Source organism: Hyperoodon ampullatus, assembly GCF_949752795.1.
Source record: "Hyperoodon ampullatus genome assembly, chromosome: 15".
Taxonomy (NCBI): domain Eukaryota; kingdom Metazoa; phylum Chordata; class Mammalia; order Artiodactyla; family Ziphiidae; genus Hyperoodon; species Hyperoodon ampullatus.
Genome location: NC_136928.1, coordinates 10,821,419 through 10,838,227, shown reverse-complemented (window position 1 = coordinate 10,838,227; position 16,809 = coordinate 10,821,419). Strand labels below are relative to the sequence as shown.

At 43.5% G+C, this 16,809-nt stretch overlaps 1 protein-coding gene across 1 annotated transcript in view; it reads right to left on the bottom strand.

The window, feature by feature from the left end:
• RMND5A (required for meiotic nuclear division 5 homolog A) overlaps positions 1-16,580 on the bottom strand; it is a 48,353-nt gene extending 31,773 nt beyond the window's left edge. Inside the window, exon 1 of the mRNA XM_079721020.1 lies at positions 16,364-16,580. Within this exon, the coding sequence (XP_079577146.1) occupies positions 16,364-16,505 (142 nt within the window). The 5' untranslated portion in view covers positions 16,506-16,580. The remainder of the gene's footprint in view (positions 1-16,363) is intronic.
• Positions 16,581-16,809: the final 229 nt, after the last annotated feature.

The following is a 16,809-nucleotide window of genomic DNA, read 5'->3' as shown; positions in this document are numbered from 1 at the left end:
TAAAAGGTGTCCCATACATACTTGGGGCCAAAAGAATCTAACTGCTTCAGTAAGCTCTGCTCTGACCATTTCTGGTCTTTCTGTATCTAAACCTTATCTAAGGTCAATGGCTTTATCTTCTCTACGAACTTCTCTGCCCACACAGACTTACTCAGTCTTCTCAGTTCCTAATGAATTCTGTCCTCTCCACCACTCCTCTGGCACCGAATCATACACTATTTAACGATTTCATGTATATATGCCACCATCAATCTCAACTAGATGTAAGACCCAAAGGGAAGACAAGTTCTTATTGTAAACTGTATACTCCGCAGTCTTATATGCTTTGCACATCTGCAGGCACTATTAATATAAGTATTTGGATTGATGGTAAATAAAGGGGGGAAAAGTTAAAAAGAAAGTCATATTGAACAAATGGTGCTGGGATAACGAGCTATCCATATGCAAAAGAATCATACCATAGAGAAAAATTAAATCAAAATGGAATGAAGACTGAAATGTAAGAGCTGAAACTGTCGAATTCTTGGAAGAAAGTGGGTGTATTCTTGACCCTGGATTGGGCAATGGTTTCTGAGATATGACACCAAAAGCAAAAGCAACCAAAGAAAAAATAATTAAATTGGACTTCATCAAAACTAAATTTCTGTGCTTCAAACACTACCAAGAAAATGAAAAGAGAACCCACAGAATGGGTGAAAATACCTGCAAATCATATACCAGATAAGGGTCTAGTATCTAGAATACACAAAGAACTCTTACAACTTATCAATATCAAGATGAATAACCCAATTAAAAAATGGGCAAAGAATCTGAATAGACATTTTTTTCCAAATAAGATATACTGGGAATTCCCTGCTGGTCCAGCGGCTAGAACTCGGTGCTTTCACTGCCGTGGCCCGGGTTCAATCCCTGGTCAGGGAACTAACATCCCACAAGCTGTGTAGTGCAGTCAAAAAAAAAAAAAGATATACAAATAATCAATAAGCACAGGAAAAGGTCCTCAACATCTTTAATCAACAGGGAAATGCAAACCAAAACTACAGTGAGAGGGACTTCCCTGGTGGCACAGTGGTTAAGAATCCGCCTGCCAATGCAGGGGACGCAGGTTCGATCCCTGGTCCGGGAAGATCCCACATGCTGCGGAGCAACTAAGCCCGTGAGCCACAACTGAGCCCAAGTGCCACAAATACTGAAGCCTGCGTGCCTAGAACCCATGCTCCTCAACAAGAGAAGCCACTGCAATGAGAAGCTGGCACCCCAAGGAAGAGTAGTCCCCGCTCGCCACAACTAGAGAAAGCCTGTGTGCAGCAACGAAGACCCAACGCAGCCAAAAATAAATAAATAAATAAAATTTATTTTAAAAAAAAAACAAACTACAGTGAGAAACTAGTTCACATCCACTGGGATAGCTCTAACAAAAAAGATGGGCAACAACAAGTGTTGGCAAGAATATAGAGACTCCGACCCACATCCATTGCTGGATGGAATGTAAAATGGCGCAAAAGCGGTAGAAAACATTCCTCAGAAAGTTAAACAAAGTTACCACATGACCCAAGAATTCCACTCCTAGGTATACACCCAAGAGAAATGAAAACGTATGTCCCTACACGAACTTATACATGTTCATAGCAGCATTTAATAGCTCCAAAATGGAAGCAATCCAAATGTCCAAATGATGAATGGATAAACAAAATGTGGCAAATCCATATGACAGAGTATTATTCAGCTATAAAAAGGAATGCTGATATATGCTACAACATGGAGGAACCTTGAAAACATTACGTGAAATAAGCCAGACACAAAAGGCCACAAATTATTTAATTCTACTTCTATGAAATGTCCAGATAGGCAAGGAGGTTCGTGGTTGCCAGGGGGTGGGGGAAGGGTGGAATAGAGAGTGACTGTTAGTGATATGAGGTTTCTTCTGGGAGTGATGAAAATGTTCTGGAATTAGATAACGGTTATGGCTGCACAACTCTGAATGTACTAAAAGCTAGTGAAATACACACTTTAAAAGGGTGATTTTTATGGTATGAGAACTTTAACTCAATTTTTTAAAAAAACTAAAAAATGCAAACCATAACTCCTATCCATCCAGCCATGTTTGTTTCTACAGTCAGTAGACAACAAAGTAAGCAGAAGGTTAAGGAACAGAAAAGCAGAGCCCAAGCTGGAGAGAGGGCATTTGGAATTTACCAGCTGAACTTCTATGCCCCATCCTTGAAATCCAGCGATATTTTCGAATCGTAGCAACTTAGTTTGCTAAGTTTATAAATGATAGATACTAGTAATATAAGGTCAATTAATTAACACTGAGAGAGTCTTCAGTATGCCCCAAGGAAAAATAATTTCTACAAACTATTTGGAAGCACAAGAAAAGTATAATGGAATAATCTGAAAGAGAACCCTGGGAAAGCCCTGTTAAGAGAAAAGGATTCCACTAATGCATTTTCAAATGGATTCAGTGGAAAGCAGCCAAAGGTAAAAACAGGTTTGAAAATCACTCTAATAACAAACTCACTGAGACCAAACTTCTAAGTCCTAAAGGGAATGTCCTAATGTTCTTTTGATTTATTTGTCTGAAAACAAAACCTGCTTCAAGGAGAACCATTCTGTGAAAGAAATCTAACTGGCTTCAGTTCCTAGGAGGAAAGCTGGGCAATCACTGTGACAGCCATCTTTACCGTAAGTAAACCAGATATGAAGGTGAACGCTGGATTCCAGGTTTGCCACTGGAGTGGCCACTTTTTACCCAGGATGGAGTCCCGTGCCAACTGTGTCTGGCAATGCGATAAACCTCCCTGTACTCAGAACCCATACACAAACATGAAAGAAATCGTTCTGAGACAGTGCGCACCACTTAGTCACCACGAGTACTTTTTTTTTTCTAATACTTTATTTTTTGAGAGCAGTTTTATGTTTACAACAAATTGCGAGCAGGCACTGAGATTTCCCATATATACGTTGCCCCTCTACATGTACAGCTTAATGGCTCATTGCTTTTTATTTAGTCCACTGTCTGGATATAAGCACACTTTCCCTATCCATACATCTACTGAAGGACATCTTGGTTGTTTCCAAGTTTTGGCGATTATGAATAAAGCTGCTATAAACATCCATGTGCAGGTTTTTGTGTGGACCTAAGTTTCAACTCCTTTGGGTAAACACCAAGGAGCCCTGATTGCCGCATCTTATGGTAAGAGTAATGTTTAGTTTTGTAAGAAACCACCAAACTGTCCTCCAAAGTGGCTGTACCAGAAGAGTACTTCTTTTTTTTTCAGGTCACTTTTATTATTAGACTTGATTCAACAGGCAAAATAATTAGCATGTCAGTAAGAGATTTTAAATCCAAACAAAGAACCAACACACATGGTTGGTCTAAGTTAAAGATAATTTTTCTTTTAGTGCAATAGAATAGTACCTTTTATAAACAACTTTTAAGCATGATATTCTCAGAAATTGGAAAAGGCATGGTCTCCTCCAAAATCAGACATCTGCCAAACTAAATTGAACATATTTGAGTTAACTCCTAAATTGTTTTTATAGAGCCCAGCGAAGACTTCAAGCTGTGCCCCTCAACTTCACTGCCTAGCCATTTCAGGATTTACGTCCATTAGTTTCACGGAAACTGTAAATTAGAAAAATACGTGTTTGCATAGCTTCCTGTACTTCTCTATCAGGGTTTCACACTACATTGTAAATATTTATTTGTCTATCACCCCCACGAAATTACTTGAAGGTAGAAAATATGAGTGTTTCATCTCCAGCGTTTAGCATGGCAACCAGCACATATCAGGCATTCAATAACTATTTACTGAATGAACAGAAAAATAACAGATCGTGTATTACACAGTCTCAATTTCAAGCCCAGCCCTGGAGACTGTGGCACTACCAGCACTGTGAACCGACGCCCTCTCGCTGCCAACCGTCCACGTTTCGCTGCTCGCTCTCTCCTGCTTTCTCCCAGGATGCTGAGGCTGGACTACTCCCAAGAGCACTGCACCCTGAATGTTCCAGACACCAGATAAATACGCCAATCAATACACACACACCAATTTTCAAGTAAAACACATTCACAAAGCAGAGCCCCCCCAGTTATAAGTTCCTTCTCTTTTCCAAAAAACGACACCCCCCCAAAAGAACCCTTACACATGTAGGTGAAGACTCGGAATAAGAACTCGCAGGCTTGTGTTGTGAGCCACAGTTTCCTTGTTTGTAAAAGAAAATCATCCCAAAGCTTGCCAAAGAAATGAAATACTTCTCAACTTTAGTACATAATGTGTTCCTATAAAAGTGTACCCAAAGTCAGGATGTACGAAGGTAGAACAAATTGCACATTAAAAAAGGGTATTTGCGGCTTCCCTGGTGGCGCAGTGGTTGAGAGTCCGCCTGCCGATGCAGGGGACACGGGTTCGTGTCCCGGTCCGGGAAGATCCCACGTGCCGCGGAGCGGCTGGGCCCGTGAGCCATGGCCGCTGAGCCTGCGCGTCCGGAGCCTGTGCTCTGCAACGGGAGAGGCCACAGCAGTGAGAGGCCTGCCTACCGCAAAAAAAAAAAAAAAAAATATATATATATATATAAAATTCCTAATTTAACTTGGTTTTACAAATAACTTTTAATACAGTTTGATCATTTTGTTCATATATTTGTTCCATTATTTTCCTGTATTACTAGTCACATGGCTTAAAACAGCCATGCGAACAACTTTGTGACATGATTTACTCATCATTTTGGGCCACCTAATACAAGCAAGACAATGATATCATTAAGACTGAAAACTAAGCTTGCATCCCTACTCAGTGTTCGCATTTTCAATTTTGTTTGCCACTTATTTTTATGGTAGCCCAGGGGAAAAGACACAAAAAATTACACCCACACAGTTAAGAAAGTGTTGTTGAAACTGAACAGCTGGTTGGTAGGTAGCTCTACAAATGCCATCTGTAGATATGTCTGCTCATCAGTAGATAATGAAAAGTTCTAATTTGGTCCATAAAAGGCAGTTTAGAGGTATCAACTACACCACAAAGTACATGCTGCCTAAGAGTCAAACACATGAGAGATGAGACTCATGATAATTGAGACCACTCTATAAAAGATGGTGAGGCACAACATAGAAAGGTATTGCTATGATGACAATTATTAACATTTCCCAAAAAGCTGAAAACCTCACCACCTAGGATTAGGACATTTTGGTAGAAATAAATAAGACTCCCCAGAAATCACTAAGACTTGACTTAACGTTTTTATGAATACTGTGGAGGCAGGAAAAAATTTAAATATCCAAGTTTATAAATAATACATATTTGGCATTTCAGCTCTTCTGAGTTATTAAAAGTTAACTCCGCTTTCATAAAATGGACAGAGATTTTAAATTTGGAATTAAGGGGAAAGCAAAATGGCACACAGTTTTAATACAGATAAACAGAAAGAAATCCATTTACTAAACATAATCCTAACTGTACCTAAATGAAAACTCAGACCTCACAGAACTATACTCCAGAATTCATTCTAGATTAGTTCCTTTAAAAAATAATTAAAGAGGGGCGCTTCCCTGCCGGCGCAGTGGTTAAGAATCCGCCTGCCAATGCAGGGGACACAAGTTCGAGCCCTGGTCGGGAAGATCCCACATGCCGCAGAGCAACTAAGCCCATGCACCACAACTACTGAACCTGTGCTCTAGAGCCCGTGAGCCACAACTACTGAGCCCGCGTTCCACAACTACTGAAGCCCGCACACCTAGGGCCCATGCTCCACAACAAGAGAAGCCACCACAATGAGAAGCACATGCACCACAATGAAGAGTAGCCCCTGCTTGCCGCAACTAGAGAAAGCCTGCGCACAGCAACGAAGATCCAACACAGCCAAAAACAAATAAATAAAATAAATTTATTTTTTTAAAAAAAGGGGAGGGAGAAATCACAACATTAAGAGTCAATGAACATTTGAGTGCTGAATAGCAGCGTTGAGGGTACGGATTAAGTGTTCTATACAGATTAAGAAATTTAGGATGGGAAGGAATTCCCTGGCGGTCCAGTGGTTAGGACTCGGCACTTTCACTGCCGGGGCCAGGGTTCGATCCCTGGTCAGGGAACTAAGATCCCAAAAGCCCAAACCGAACCAAACCAAATTAAAATAAAATGAAATATTATCTCAGTAAGCATGACTAAAAACAAAAAAGCTTAAAAAGAAAAAAAGAAATTTAGGATGGGAATAAAAGGAGATGAAGGATGAGAGTCCAAGACTGATTCTAAAGAAGCTGTTGACAAGGTGAACACGGATGTGCTTGCAAGATATTAAAATAGAAAAACTTGAAACTCTAAAAGGTAAGGCTGGTATTAAAAATAATAATAAAAGGGCTACTTCATACTGTGAGTAGCAAACCAAACTGCGGCCTATTGACGTTCTGAGCTTCTTATGAGCTACCTCAGCACCTAGAACACAGCAGCTGCTCAACAGAGATTTAGTCAGAGGAAAAGGAAAAGGCACAAAGAGAAAACACTCATTTTTTTTTTTCTAGAGGCAGTATATCCTGAAAGCAAAACAAACTTTTTGATATATTAATAGCTGGCAAACGTACAAAGTAAAGGATAGTATTTGTTGGTCAACCTCTGACTTTTCTGAACAGAAAGGTAGATTCACAGATAGGTGTTCTGATCCACTGCACCAAATCACAACCTAGTGGGCTGCAAAACCAACCACGAGGGAAAACAAAAACACAAAAATTTATCTTTAAGAGCTAAGTGACATGGTACAGACTAACAGCACTCCTGGAGCAGAGAGCAAGACCAAGACCAAGACGGGCACAAGTTTGAAAGATGACGCTCTACAGTAGCCTGTGAGGCAGGAACTACCCAGAGAAGAAGAGTGGGAGGATGCAGGCACAAGTTTTTAAATGTCTGCTAGGTTTTTTGGGTTTTTTTTTTGCGGTACGTGGGCCTCTCACTGCTGTGGCCTCTCCCATTGCGGAGCACAGGCTCCGGACGCGCAGGCTCAGTGGCCATGGCTCACGGGCCCAGCCGCTCCATGGCATGTGGGATCTTCCCGGACCGGGGCACGAACCCACGTCCCCGGCATCGGCAGGCGGACTCTCAACCACTGCGCCACCAGGGAAGCCCCTCTGCTAGATATTTTTAGAGAGCCTGTTTGCTTCGTTCAAATTAGAAGTATAGAGAATTAATCTCTAGACATCTATTTATCTCTGAAATGAATAGGTGAACCAGATAGGGCTTCTTTTAGCATTTGAATGTGGGTTTCACATTTAAAAATCAAACCCAAATTTCTACCCTCCCCTCTCTTAAACCTCCCATTTTCCTCCTGGTTCTATAATTGTCTACCTGTCGTTCATGCTCAGACCTTAGATTAACCTTTGATTTTTCCAGCCCTTCTCTCCTACTCTGCACCAAGTCCTGGTAACTCCTTCCCTCAGGAGAGCCCGCGCATGGGTCTCCATGTCTACCACCACTACCCCAAAACAGGTGCCTATTTCATCAGATCGAGGTTGACAATAAACCTTAACTAGGCTTCTTGCCTCTAGTCAAACCTCACTCCCAACTCGGATCAACTTAAACGCTAACTGGTCTCAGATCATGTCCCTGTCCCTTCCCTGTTCAAAATGCACACCCCTCCCCTGCCCCAAGTCATTCAGTATCTTCCCAGGCTACCGCCCTCCCTGAGAGCCATGACTCTATAAAACCTGATTCCAATTTAATTTTCATTCTTTTTACTCGTATCTCCCCACTCTGGCCCTTCACTGTTCCCAGGACGCCTCTTGTACTCTCACTCCTCCGCACCTTTGTTCTCGCCAACCTCTCTCCTGGCCCCCCGCCCTATATTCCCACTCTCCACATTCAGTCTGGTACTGAAACTTCCCACAGGTGAGAAGTGTCTGTCCCTGTCTCAAACCCTACCCTACTGTGGGTACCATTCAATCAGCGTGTGGCCTATCCTCTACACGTGGCCTTGCGTTGTAAAAACATACCGGGCTCATCTCCCCAACTACTCAGGAAGTTCTTACAGCGTGATGAGGACGACTGCTTGTCCTCTGTAACTCCCACAAGACTTAGCCTAGTTCCACATATACTTGGTGATCAATAACTACTGATCAAGTGCTGTACAGTTCAACTGAAATAGCCCACCTCCAAGCAGCTCCTTCTAAGGGGTCCTCTCTTCCCATTTCTCTAAATTGCTGGTATTTATACCAAGCAGAAACACTGTTATCTATTATAGTGTACTGTGCTATGGCCATGGTTTTTTCCCCTCTCAAATGTAAAAGTCTGGCCTCATTATCCAAATAAAGCTCCTTGAAGACTCTGTTTTGTATACCTTTTTTTTTTTTTTTTTGCGGTACGCGGGCGTCTCACTGCTGTGGCCTCTCCCGTTGTGGAGCACAGGCTCCGGACGCGCAGGCTCAGCGGCCATGGCTCACGGGCCCAGCCGCTCCGCGGCACGTGGGATCTTCCCGGACAGGGGCACGAACCCGTGTCCCCTGCATTGGCAGGCAGTCTCTCAACCACTGCGCCACCAGGGAAGCCCTGTATACCTTTTGAATATTCCTTATAGCAGCAGTCCCCAACCTTTTCGGCACCAGGGACCAGTTTCGTGGAAGACAATTTTTCCATGGACCGGGGGGTGGGGTTGGTTTTGGGATGATTCAAGCGCATTACATTTACCGTGCACTACATTTATTGTGCGCTTTATGTCTGTTATTATTACTTTGTAATATATAATGAAATAATTGTACGACTCACCATAATGCAGAATCAGTGGGAGCCCTGAGCTTGTTTTCCTGCAAGGAGATGGTCCTCTCTGGGGGTGATGGAGACAGTGACACCTGAAGTGTGGTGCTTATGTCCAGTCTACTGCGTAAGATGCACCTTAATTGTCACTTGCCACTCACTGATAGGGTTTTGATATGAGTCTGCAAGCCATTGATTTATTATGGTCTCTGTGCAGTCAAACCTCTCTGCTAATGATAATCTGTATTTGCAGCCACTCCCCAGCGCTAGCATCACCGCCTCAGCTCCACGTCAGATCACCAGGCATTAGATTCTCATAAGGAGCACGCAGCCTAGATCCCTCACGTGCGCAGTTCACAGTAGGGGTTGAGCTCCTACAAGAATCTAATGCCTGATGATTGGATGTGGAGCTGAGGCGGTGATGTTAGTGATGGGGAGCGGCTGTAAATACAGATGAAGCTTTGATCGCTGGCCCGCCACTTACCTCCTGCTGTGCGGCCCGGTTCCTAACCGGCTACGTCCTGGCCCAGGGGTTGGGGACCCCTGCCTTACAGTGTTAAGCAGGCCACTGGACACAGAATGGTAGTTAACAAACACCAGTAATAAAGATAACTAAATAGTCAGAGTGTCTCAATTAAAACACTGCTTAACACTGCTTAAAGGTACAGACCTTAAAAATAACAAGTAAACCTTGTTTTACAGATTTCAAAGCCAGTTCATATCACCGATTTAATTCCCATAACTCCGTAATATAACTTACCAGTCTACTGAAGAGGAAAGAGGCTAAGCAGGATTGTAGAACCAGTGAAGTGGGTGAACAAGGACTCAAATCCAGACCTCCTGAGCTCAAGGACAGACAAAGCTTTATGTTCTTCTCCACAAGCGCAGACTCATCCTCTTATCTCCTGAACTAGCCTCCACCTTCCTGGAGGACTGAGGCCATGAATACAATGTTTCTTTTTAAAGAAGTCTCTCTTTATCTCCTCCCAAATGTCTTCATATACCAATACTAAGATATTAAATCTATATGGATTCCATAGATACAACAAACTCATCAAAGATAACACACTGTGCCCAGGCCTCTTAAGTGGAGAAAGACTTGGCAACATAAGCCTTATGGACTCCGTGAACAATGTTCCCAAATAAGGTGAAAGCTTATTTCTAAAAGCCTCAAGTTCTGCCAGAGATTCTAGTCTCTGTTCTTTGAGGCGTTAGACTGCACGTAATCTAAGAGGAAGGCCAGACGAAATGCCCTGTTAAGAGCATCACCTCCCTGGTATCTATCAACTTCTGCGAGTTACATGGAGCACCACAAGACTCCAAGTACACAGCTCAGGGCCAGGCCCCCCCGGCCACAGTTCTCCCCTCAACTGCATTTTGGGGTCATTTTCAAAGATTTTACAGATCAAGAAGCAGGGCCCCAAATAAAAACAAGACAGTTTTAATATCCCAAGTGAATAGTAGTTTGCCTAAAACACCACTCTCACTATTCTAACTACTAAGATTAAGACATGAAAACAATGGAAATTTCTCTACTAACTCTAGTATGACAGTATCACAGAAGTGTTCGCAAGTTTCTCCCTTACCGATGTTATTATCCAGAGTTAGAAACTACTTAAGAGATAAGATAACCCTAGGAAAATTATTTTATTATACCAATCATTAAAGCAATTTCAAATAAGTTCCCAAAGGTAACATGGATTGAGTTGTACTCTCTAGTCTACAGATTAAGTCATACCAGCACCTCAGTATTTGAATTATATGAACATTACAGGTAGGAGCCAAGGCAAAAGCTGAGAAATAAAGAAACCACCTCAAAGAGCACTGTTATCAAATGTAACTTGTAGCTGCTCAACTATCACAGACATCTATCACTTCTGTCTGGGTGCAAGTCTTCCTTTCTAGAACTCTCTCCTCTGAGCAACGGTGGATCACATGGCCATACATCTGACATTTGCTAAGCACAGCCCAAGGTGGCTAATGGACTCCACCCACCGGGCCCAGTTACTGATTCAGGAAAAGCTTATGACCTGAACCAAGACAATAAAGATATTCCCCGGTAATTTTGTTGGAAATACAGAAAACAGGCAAGTTCCTGTATCTGGGAACACAAGCAGTACAAGGGTGACATGAGTCCACTGGCCGTCTTTACTTCCATGTGGAAAAAGCTCTGCTGAGAATGAAGCCAACCATGGAAAGCACAGCTGAGAGAGGAAGAGAACAAAACCAGTCCTCACGACACCCTCTGTGCCCCTGGAGCCGCTGACCTAACCTCAGCCTTTTTAGTTATGAGTCAACAAATTCCATCTTAATTAAAACTATTCGGCCACCTGCAACCAAAAGGGTCCTGAGTAATATACTAGTCTGAATGAGTAAGGTGCCAAAGGACAAAGGATTATCTCCTAAGTGAGCTTGAAAAGGAATGGCTGACAGTTACAACTGCTTCTAAACGCAACTGGAAACACCAACACTAACCTATTATTATTATTCTCACCATCTATAAAATAGGCCCAAGTAGCTTGGTGACTGGTCTATTCTCTTCCTTGAGTATTTGAACAATGGCTACTGTTAATCCACGCAAACTTCTCTGACCTACTTATCTGCTACTTTCCAGACTAGATGTTCAACGTGGATGTCAAATTTTATTCAATTCAGAACTTTAAAGGCATTATTCTCTCAAGAGTGTCTTGTCGGGGCTTCCCTGGTGGCGCAGTGGTTGAGAGTCCGCCTGCCGATGCAGGGGACACGGATTCGTGCCCCGGTCCGGGAAGATCCCACATGCCGCGGAGCGGCTGGGCCCGTGAGCCATGGCCGCTGAGCCTGAGTGTCCGGAGCCTGTGCTCCGCAACGGGAGAGGCCACAACAGTGAGAGGCCTGCGTACCGTAAAAAAAAAAAAAAAAAAAAAAAGTTAAGAGTGTCTTGTCTAGCAAAAAGTTTGATTAACAAAAGGAAGACCAAGCTATGAGTCTACTTGAAGTACACCAAAGAATAAGGGTGAATAAATAGACAAAGCACCAGTCCACCAAACCCTGATCCTTTTACAATTCATTCAACACAGTACACTCAACACTGGTAGGCTCTGAAAAGCAGAGAATTTACATATATAAATAAACATACTTTTCAATATGTATGCAGTATATACAAACCAAATTCTAGAATGCCAAGTTATGCCTAACGTGCGACCATGGACCTCTGGTTTTTGTCTACTGACACAATACCACAAAAATTAGCTTGAAACATGACCATCTATTTTGTTTTTTCTTTCATGTTTAACTGCCTACTTCTCATTTGTCATCCTCAAATTTAAAAAAAAAAAGGAAGCAATTCTGCAGGTAGTAACTAAATTCTCTTTGATTCACCAAAGAGATAAATATAGAGGATCATACTTTAAAAGAGTTTTATTACTAAGCGTCAGGCCACACACACACACACACACACACACACACACACAAAAGGAGTTTTAGATGATAATATGTATTGATCACACCCACAAATGAAATTGTCTTTACCAACTTGCAAATTGAGATAATACTAAGCCTAAATCACAGTAAGTAGAACCACATGTCCAATGCCTCAAAGAAAAAATAAACAGTGATAAATTATCATTTCCCTGAATCCTCTTAAAATTTTTTCTGGAAACTAGCATCTCTGGCTGTGAAGTGGTCCAAGAATAAGAAAGACTGAGATGGAGATTTTTTTACTGGGTATCCTTTTTTATCATTTGAATTTATACCATTTACATGTAATATCTACTCAAAATAAATACAATTTTAAATTTAGAAAATTCCTTGAGAATCACTTTCAGAAACTATATTAGAACTCCCTTTAATAACAGCCTAAAAATAATAATTTTAAAAAATACTGTACATCCTTTACACTTACAAGGATTATGATTTTTTCAAGTATACCACATACATGTCATAAACTGTTACCCAATTGTTTCAGCCTAATTTTCTATCACAAAATATGAATTTAGAGTATCAGCAATACATGATATATAGTTCTTTTATGTTCTCCCTTTCACCATAGAAGTACAATGAGAAACAAAATACAAATATACCTGCCAAAAAAAGATAATAATCACAAGTCAAATCACCAAAATGTATCTATACCATTTATCTGTTAATCAAGGGCTGTCCAAAGTGTGGTTCCAATACCACTGATGTGAATGGTGACTTCAGTTGTATGTGAAATAATATTTTAATAGTTACAAATTTATTTTCAATACGTAGTTGATTATCCCTAACACACCAAATCTATGATTTCACAAATATCATTGCCTAAAATGAGGATAAATCTACTTAAGTGAAATTGTGAATCCATTTGAAAAATAAGAGTGCACATGTGTGAGGAAAGTTTGAGAAGAACCAGCACATCACCCAAATTAGATCAAGGGCACTCTGTGAACAATCACCAAACAGCATCAACGGCATCAACTATACTGAATCTTAAATTAGTCCAAACTTCACACTTACAGGGAAACTCTCATTGAAAGGCTGATACAACTAAATCACAGCAGAGCTCTCCTCTTCCCTCAGAGTTGGGGAAATGCCACATGGGGCAATTTAGAGCAAATGAGAGATCTTAGGGCAGGCCAGGCAAGCACGCTTTGGGTAGTGTTTTCGATTTGGAATCAGAGTGGTGAGAGTGGACCTGGGTTGTCAATGGGCTTACAAATTAAACTCCACTGATGTTTGATCAGTTTCTACCACTAACCATCCTAACTGTCCTCACTTGGTATAGCTGTCCGCTCACAACTTTAGAAAAAAGAAATTTAAACATAAGCAAGTGTAATTCAACCTCCAAAACTGACCTGATCCCCTGACCCTCGCTAATGGACACTTCTAAATCAGGCAGTCACTCACCAACAGTATGATGCAAACTAGGGGATCTATGAAGTCCCCAAGATTCTACTTTATTCATACCACATTCTTACAAGAATATCACCACAAATGAACCCAGAGAATGAGATCCAAAGCCCTAATGGAGAGTCCCAATTGGAGCCCCTCCCTCAGGTCACCAGAGGCCACCAGATCACTTGCCCAGACAGGTACATTCAGAGCCTTGAAAACTTCCCTTTAAACTTGAAAATGGAGTTCCAAATTCAGATTTCAGTCGATATAACTTTGAGAAGGGTATATCTAAGATTCAATGTAATACCCTGCAGAGAACTTTAGAAATTATCTGCTTTGAAAAATACCATAACCCAGATAACAAAGCATGATGTTTGTTGTGTTTATACATAAGAACACCATAAGAAAGTAGACTTTATTTTGAAAACTAGACCTGGCACTTGTGGTACTTATTTTTCTTTCATGTTTTATAGCTGCCTTTAGTCACTTAATCCTATTACTAAATAATTTGTTTAAAAGTCAAAGAGATTATTAATTTAAGACTGCAATTTTGTAGACAAGAAGGTAAAAAATAGGAGACTGAAGAGGGAACACACACAATTCACCACATCAGACTGTTTGAATAGCACAGCAAACTCTGTGGCTAATACCCCGTTGACCGTAAGTTCCTTGAAAAGTTCCCAAGCAAAGAGGTCTAAAGCTTCAGTAAGTTCTCAAAATTATTTTATCCATCTGGGATGGGCCCCAAATCCCCTAAAATGAGGCTCACAATCACATTCCCCTTCAATTAATATGCCCTCTGTCTTCTCATGGAAGAAAGGGATTTTACTTTCCATCTTCTGCCTCTCAAGCTCTGCCTATCCAAGCCCTCAATCTCTGACCTGGTCCCTAAAAATGAAATGTTCCTTCCACCGCTCCAAGTCTGCACCCTGCACCCACTCCTTCCCTTTCAGTCTTTAACGAAACAAAGATCTCCTCTCCAGTTGAAGGCAGAGGGGGCACACCTTCAGCCCCATTACTTAAGCAGCCCCTCACCCCTCAATCTGCATTATTTTTCTTAACTCCCAGTCACCTAGTTTATTTTAACAATTCTAGGAAACTGCAAGCAAAGAGGGTCACTGACTCCCAATAGCCAAATACCAGTTGACCAACCTCTTTTTCTAAGCCTGTCCTTTCTGCTTCTGGGGGCACCTCCCGGCCCTCCGCTCTTCAAGAGGAGTTCAAGGCTGTGGTTAGATCCTAGAGTCTTTCTTCCCTGCAGCCTAAGTCATCTCCTTCACTCTCCTCTGTAGGAATGACACCAGGAAACCATCTTAAACCTTACTTTCCTCCCAAACTCCATCTATACATCTTCAGCCACCAGTAGACATTACGCCCTTGGCTATCTTCATTGGCCTTTCAAGGCCAACTTTGTCCAAAACCAAGTTCACCAGCGCCTTGCCAGGAGTCCCACCTCACTCCACCTCTCCTTCCCCATCACAGGCAGCCGTCTAGGTCTGCTCATTTTTCCATATTCATATTCCAAGTCCTACCCCCACTATGGTCTCTGGTTTGCTTCTTCCCCGGAGTTCAAACGTGACTGCCAGTGTCCACGATGAGATGCTGCTGTTAAGACTCCCTCACCATGGATGAGCACTAACTCTCAACTGAAAGCAGTCTGGGAAAGGAAGGTGTACAAGAAGGAAGGAGAGGTGGAGAGAAGCTCGGCTATTGCCACTGTCCTCAACCGCACCTGCCACAGTATCGACATCACCCCAGCTACCAAACCTCCCTCGTCAGAAACTTCTGTTCAGCCTCTGAGTTGAGAAGGCCCCCCAACCTCTTCAATAAATCCATTAAATAAAGTCCTTTACTTCTTGCTCAGAAGGAATCGACACTATGAATATTTTAATCTAAGGATACCAGACCTTTAATGTTCTTCAACAAAACCAAAACCAAAAACCCTTCCCAACCAGCTTCCACAAGTTAACTCTGGCAACGTATCTGCCCCCAGGGCCCAGGGCAATAATAATATAGGGGAAACACCTTCTAGAGAAAATCTGTTTTCTGAAAGGAAATCAAGTAAAAGCTTGACCAGGTAACGCAAGTAACTAACAACTTATGTCACAATGTGTTTCCCGAGAGTCGCCTCTTGTCTCTTCGCAGGCTACGTTAGGAGAGCTGAACAGTTTGATTTAGCCAGTTTTCCTAGGAATCGTGTCGGTGCCGCTGCGGAGCTGAAGAAAAGCTACTTCTACACAGAGTCAAATTATGGACTTGCAGGAGCGGCTGTTCCGTTAATCCACAGCTAAGAATAACACTCGAGTTTCTAATTTAAGAAAAAATAAAAAAACAGAGAGGAAGAAAGGCGAGGAAAGTAAGTCCCCAGGCTAAGTGTTCGGAGCAGGGGAGGAGGAAGGGGCTCGCTGCACTGACCCTCTCATGGCCCAGATCCTTGGGCCCAAGGCAATTGACGAGGAGCGCCCACCCCGGGAGGGTAGCAGTTCGCAGGTGCGAAGGACCGGCCCCTATCCCCGTTTAACGCGGGCTGGAGCCCGTGGCTCCGGAATGGGTTTCCGGGTGGGTTCGCGCTGACTCGTAATTAACAACGAGGACGGGGAAGGTTCGAGACAAATCGGGCAAGAGAAGGAGAAAAAGTCACAGGGGCCTGGTGGGTCTCCGCGCCCCGGGCAAGGCGGGACCGGGCCCCCCTGAGGGCACCCTCCTAGCCCGCCGGGGCCTGAGGGACGCGGGCGGGTGGGCCCGGCCCCGCGCGCCCACCCGGGCCGCCCTACCGTGGCTCTGCAGGATCTCGTGCTTGAGGCCGCCCGTGTAGTCGATGAGCTCCTCCAGGCCGCGCTCGCACAGCTGCCCGTAGCCTGAGAACTTGTGCAGCACCTTCTCCAGCTCGCGCTCCACCGTCACGCACTGATCCATCCCGGAGGCGGCAGCGGCGGCGTTCGGCTCCCCGGCGCCCGGGTGTCCGCAGCCGTTCGGCCCGGGCCCGGCCGAGGCCGCGTCCTGCTCCTCGTCCCCCAGGCGGGCGGCGCGGGCGGCCGAGGCGGCGGACGCGCTAGCCCCGGCGCCGGGGGACCCCGGCGAAGCCCGTGCCCGCCTGCCCCATGGCGCCCCGACCCCGGCGCGTCGCCGCTGCTCCCGCTCGCTGGTCCCACCCGACCCCGCGCCCCCTCTCCCCGCGTTCGGATGCCAGCCGAGGCGCCGCCGATTGTTTTTGTTTTCA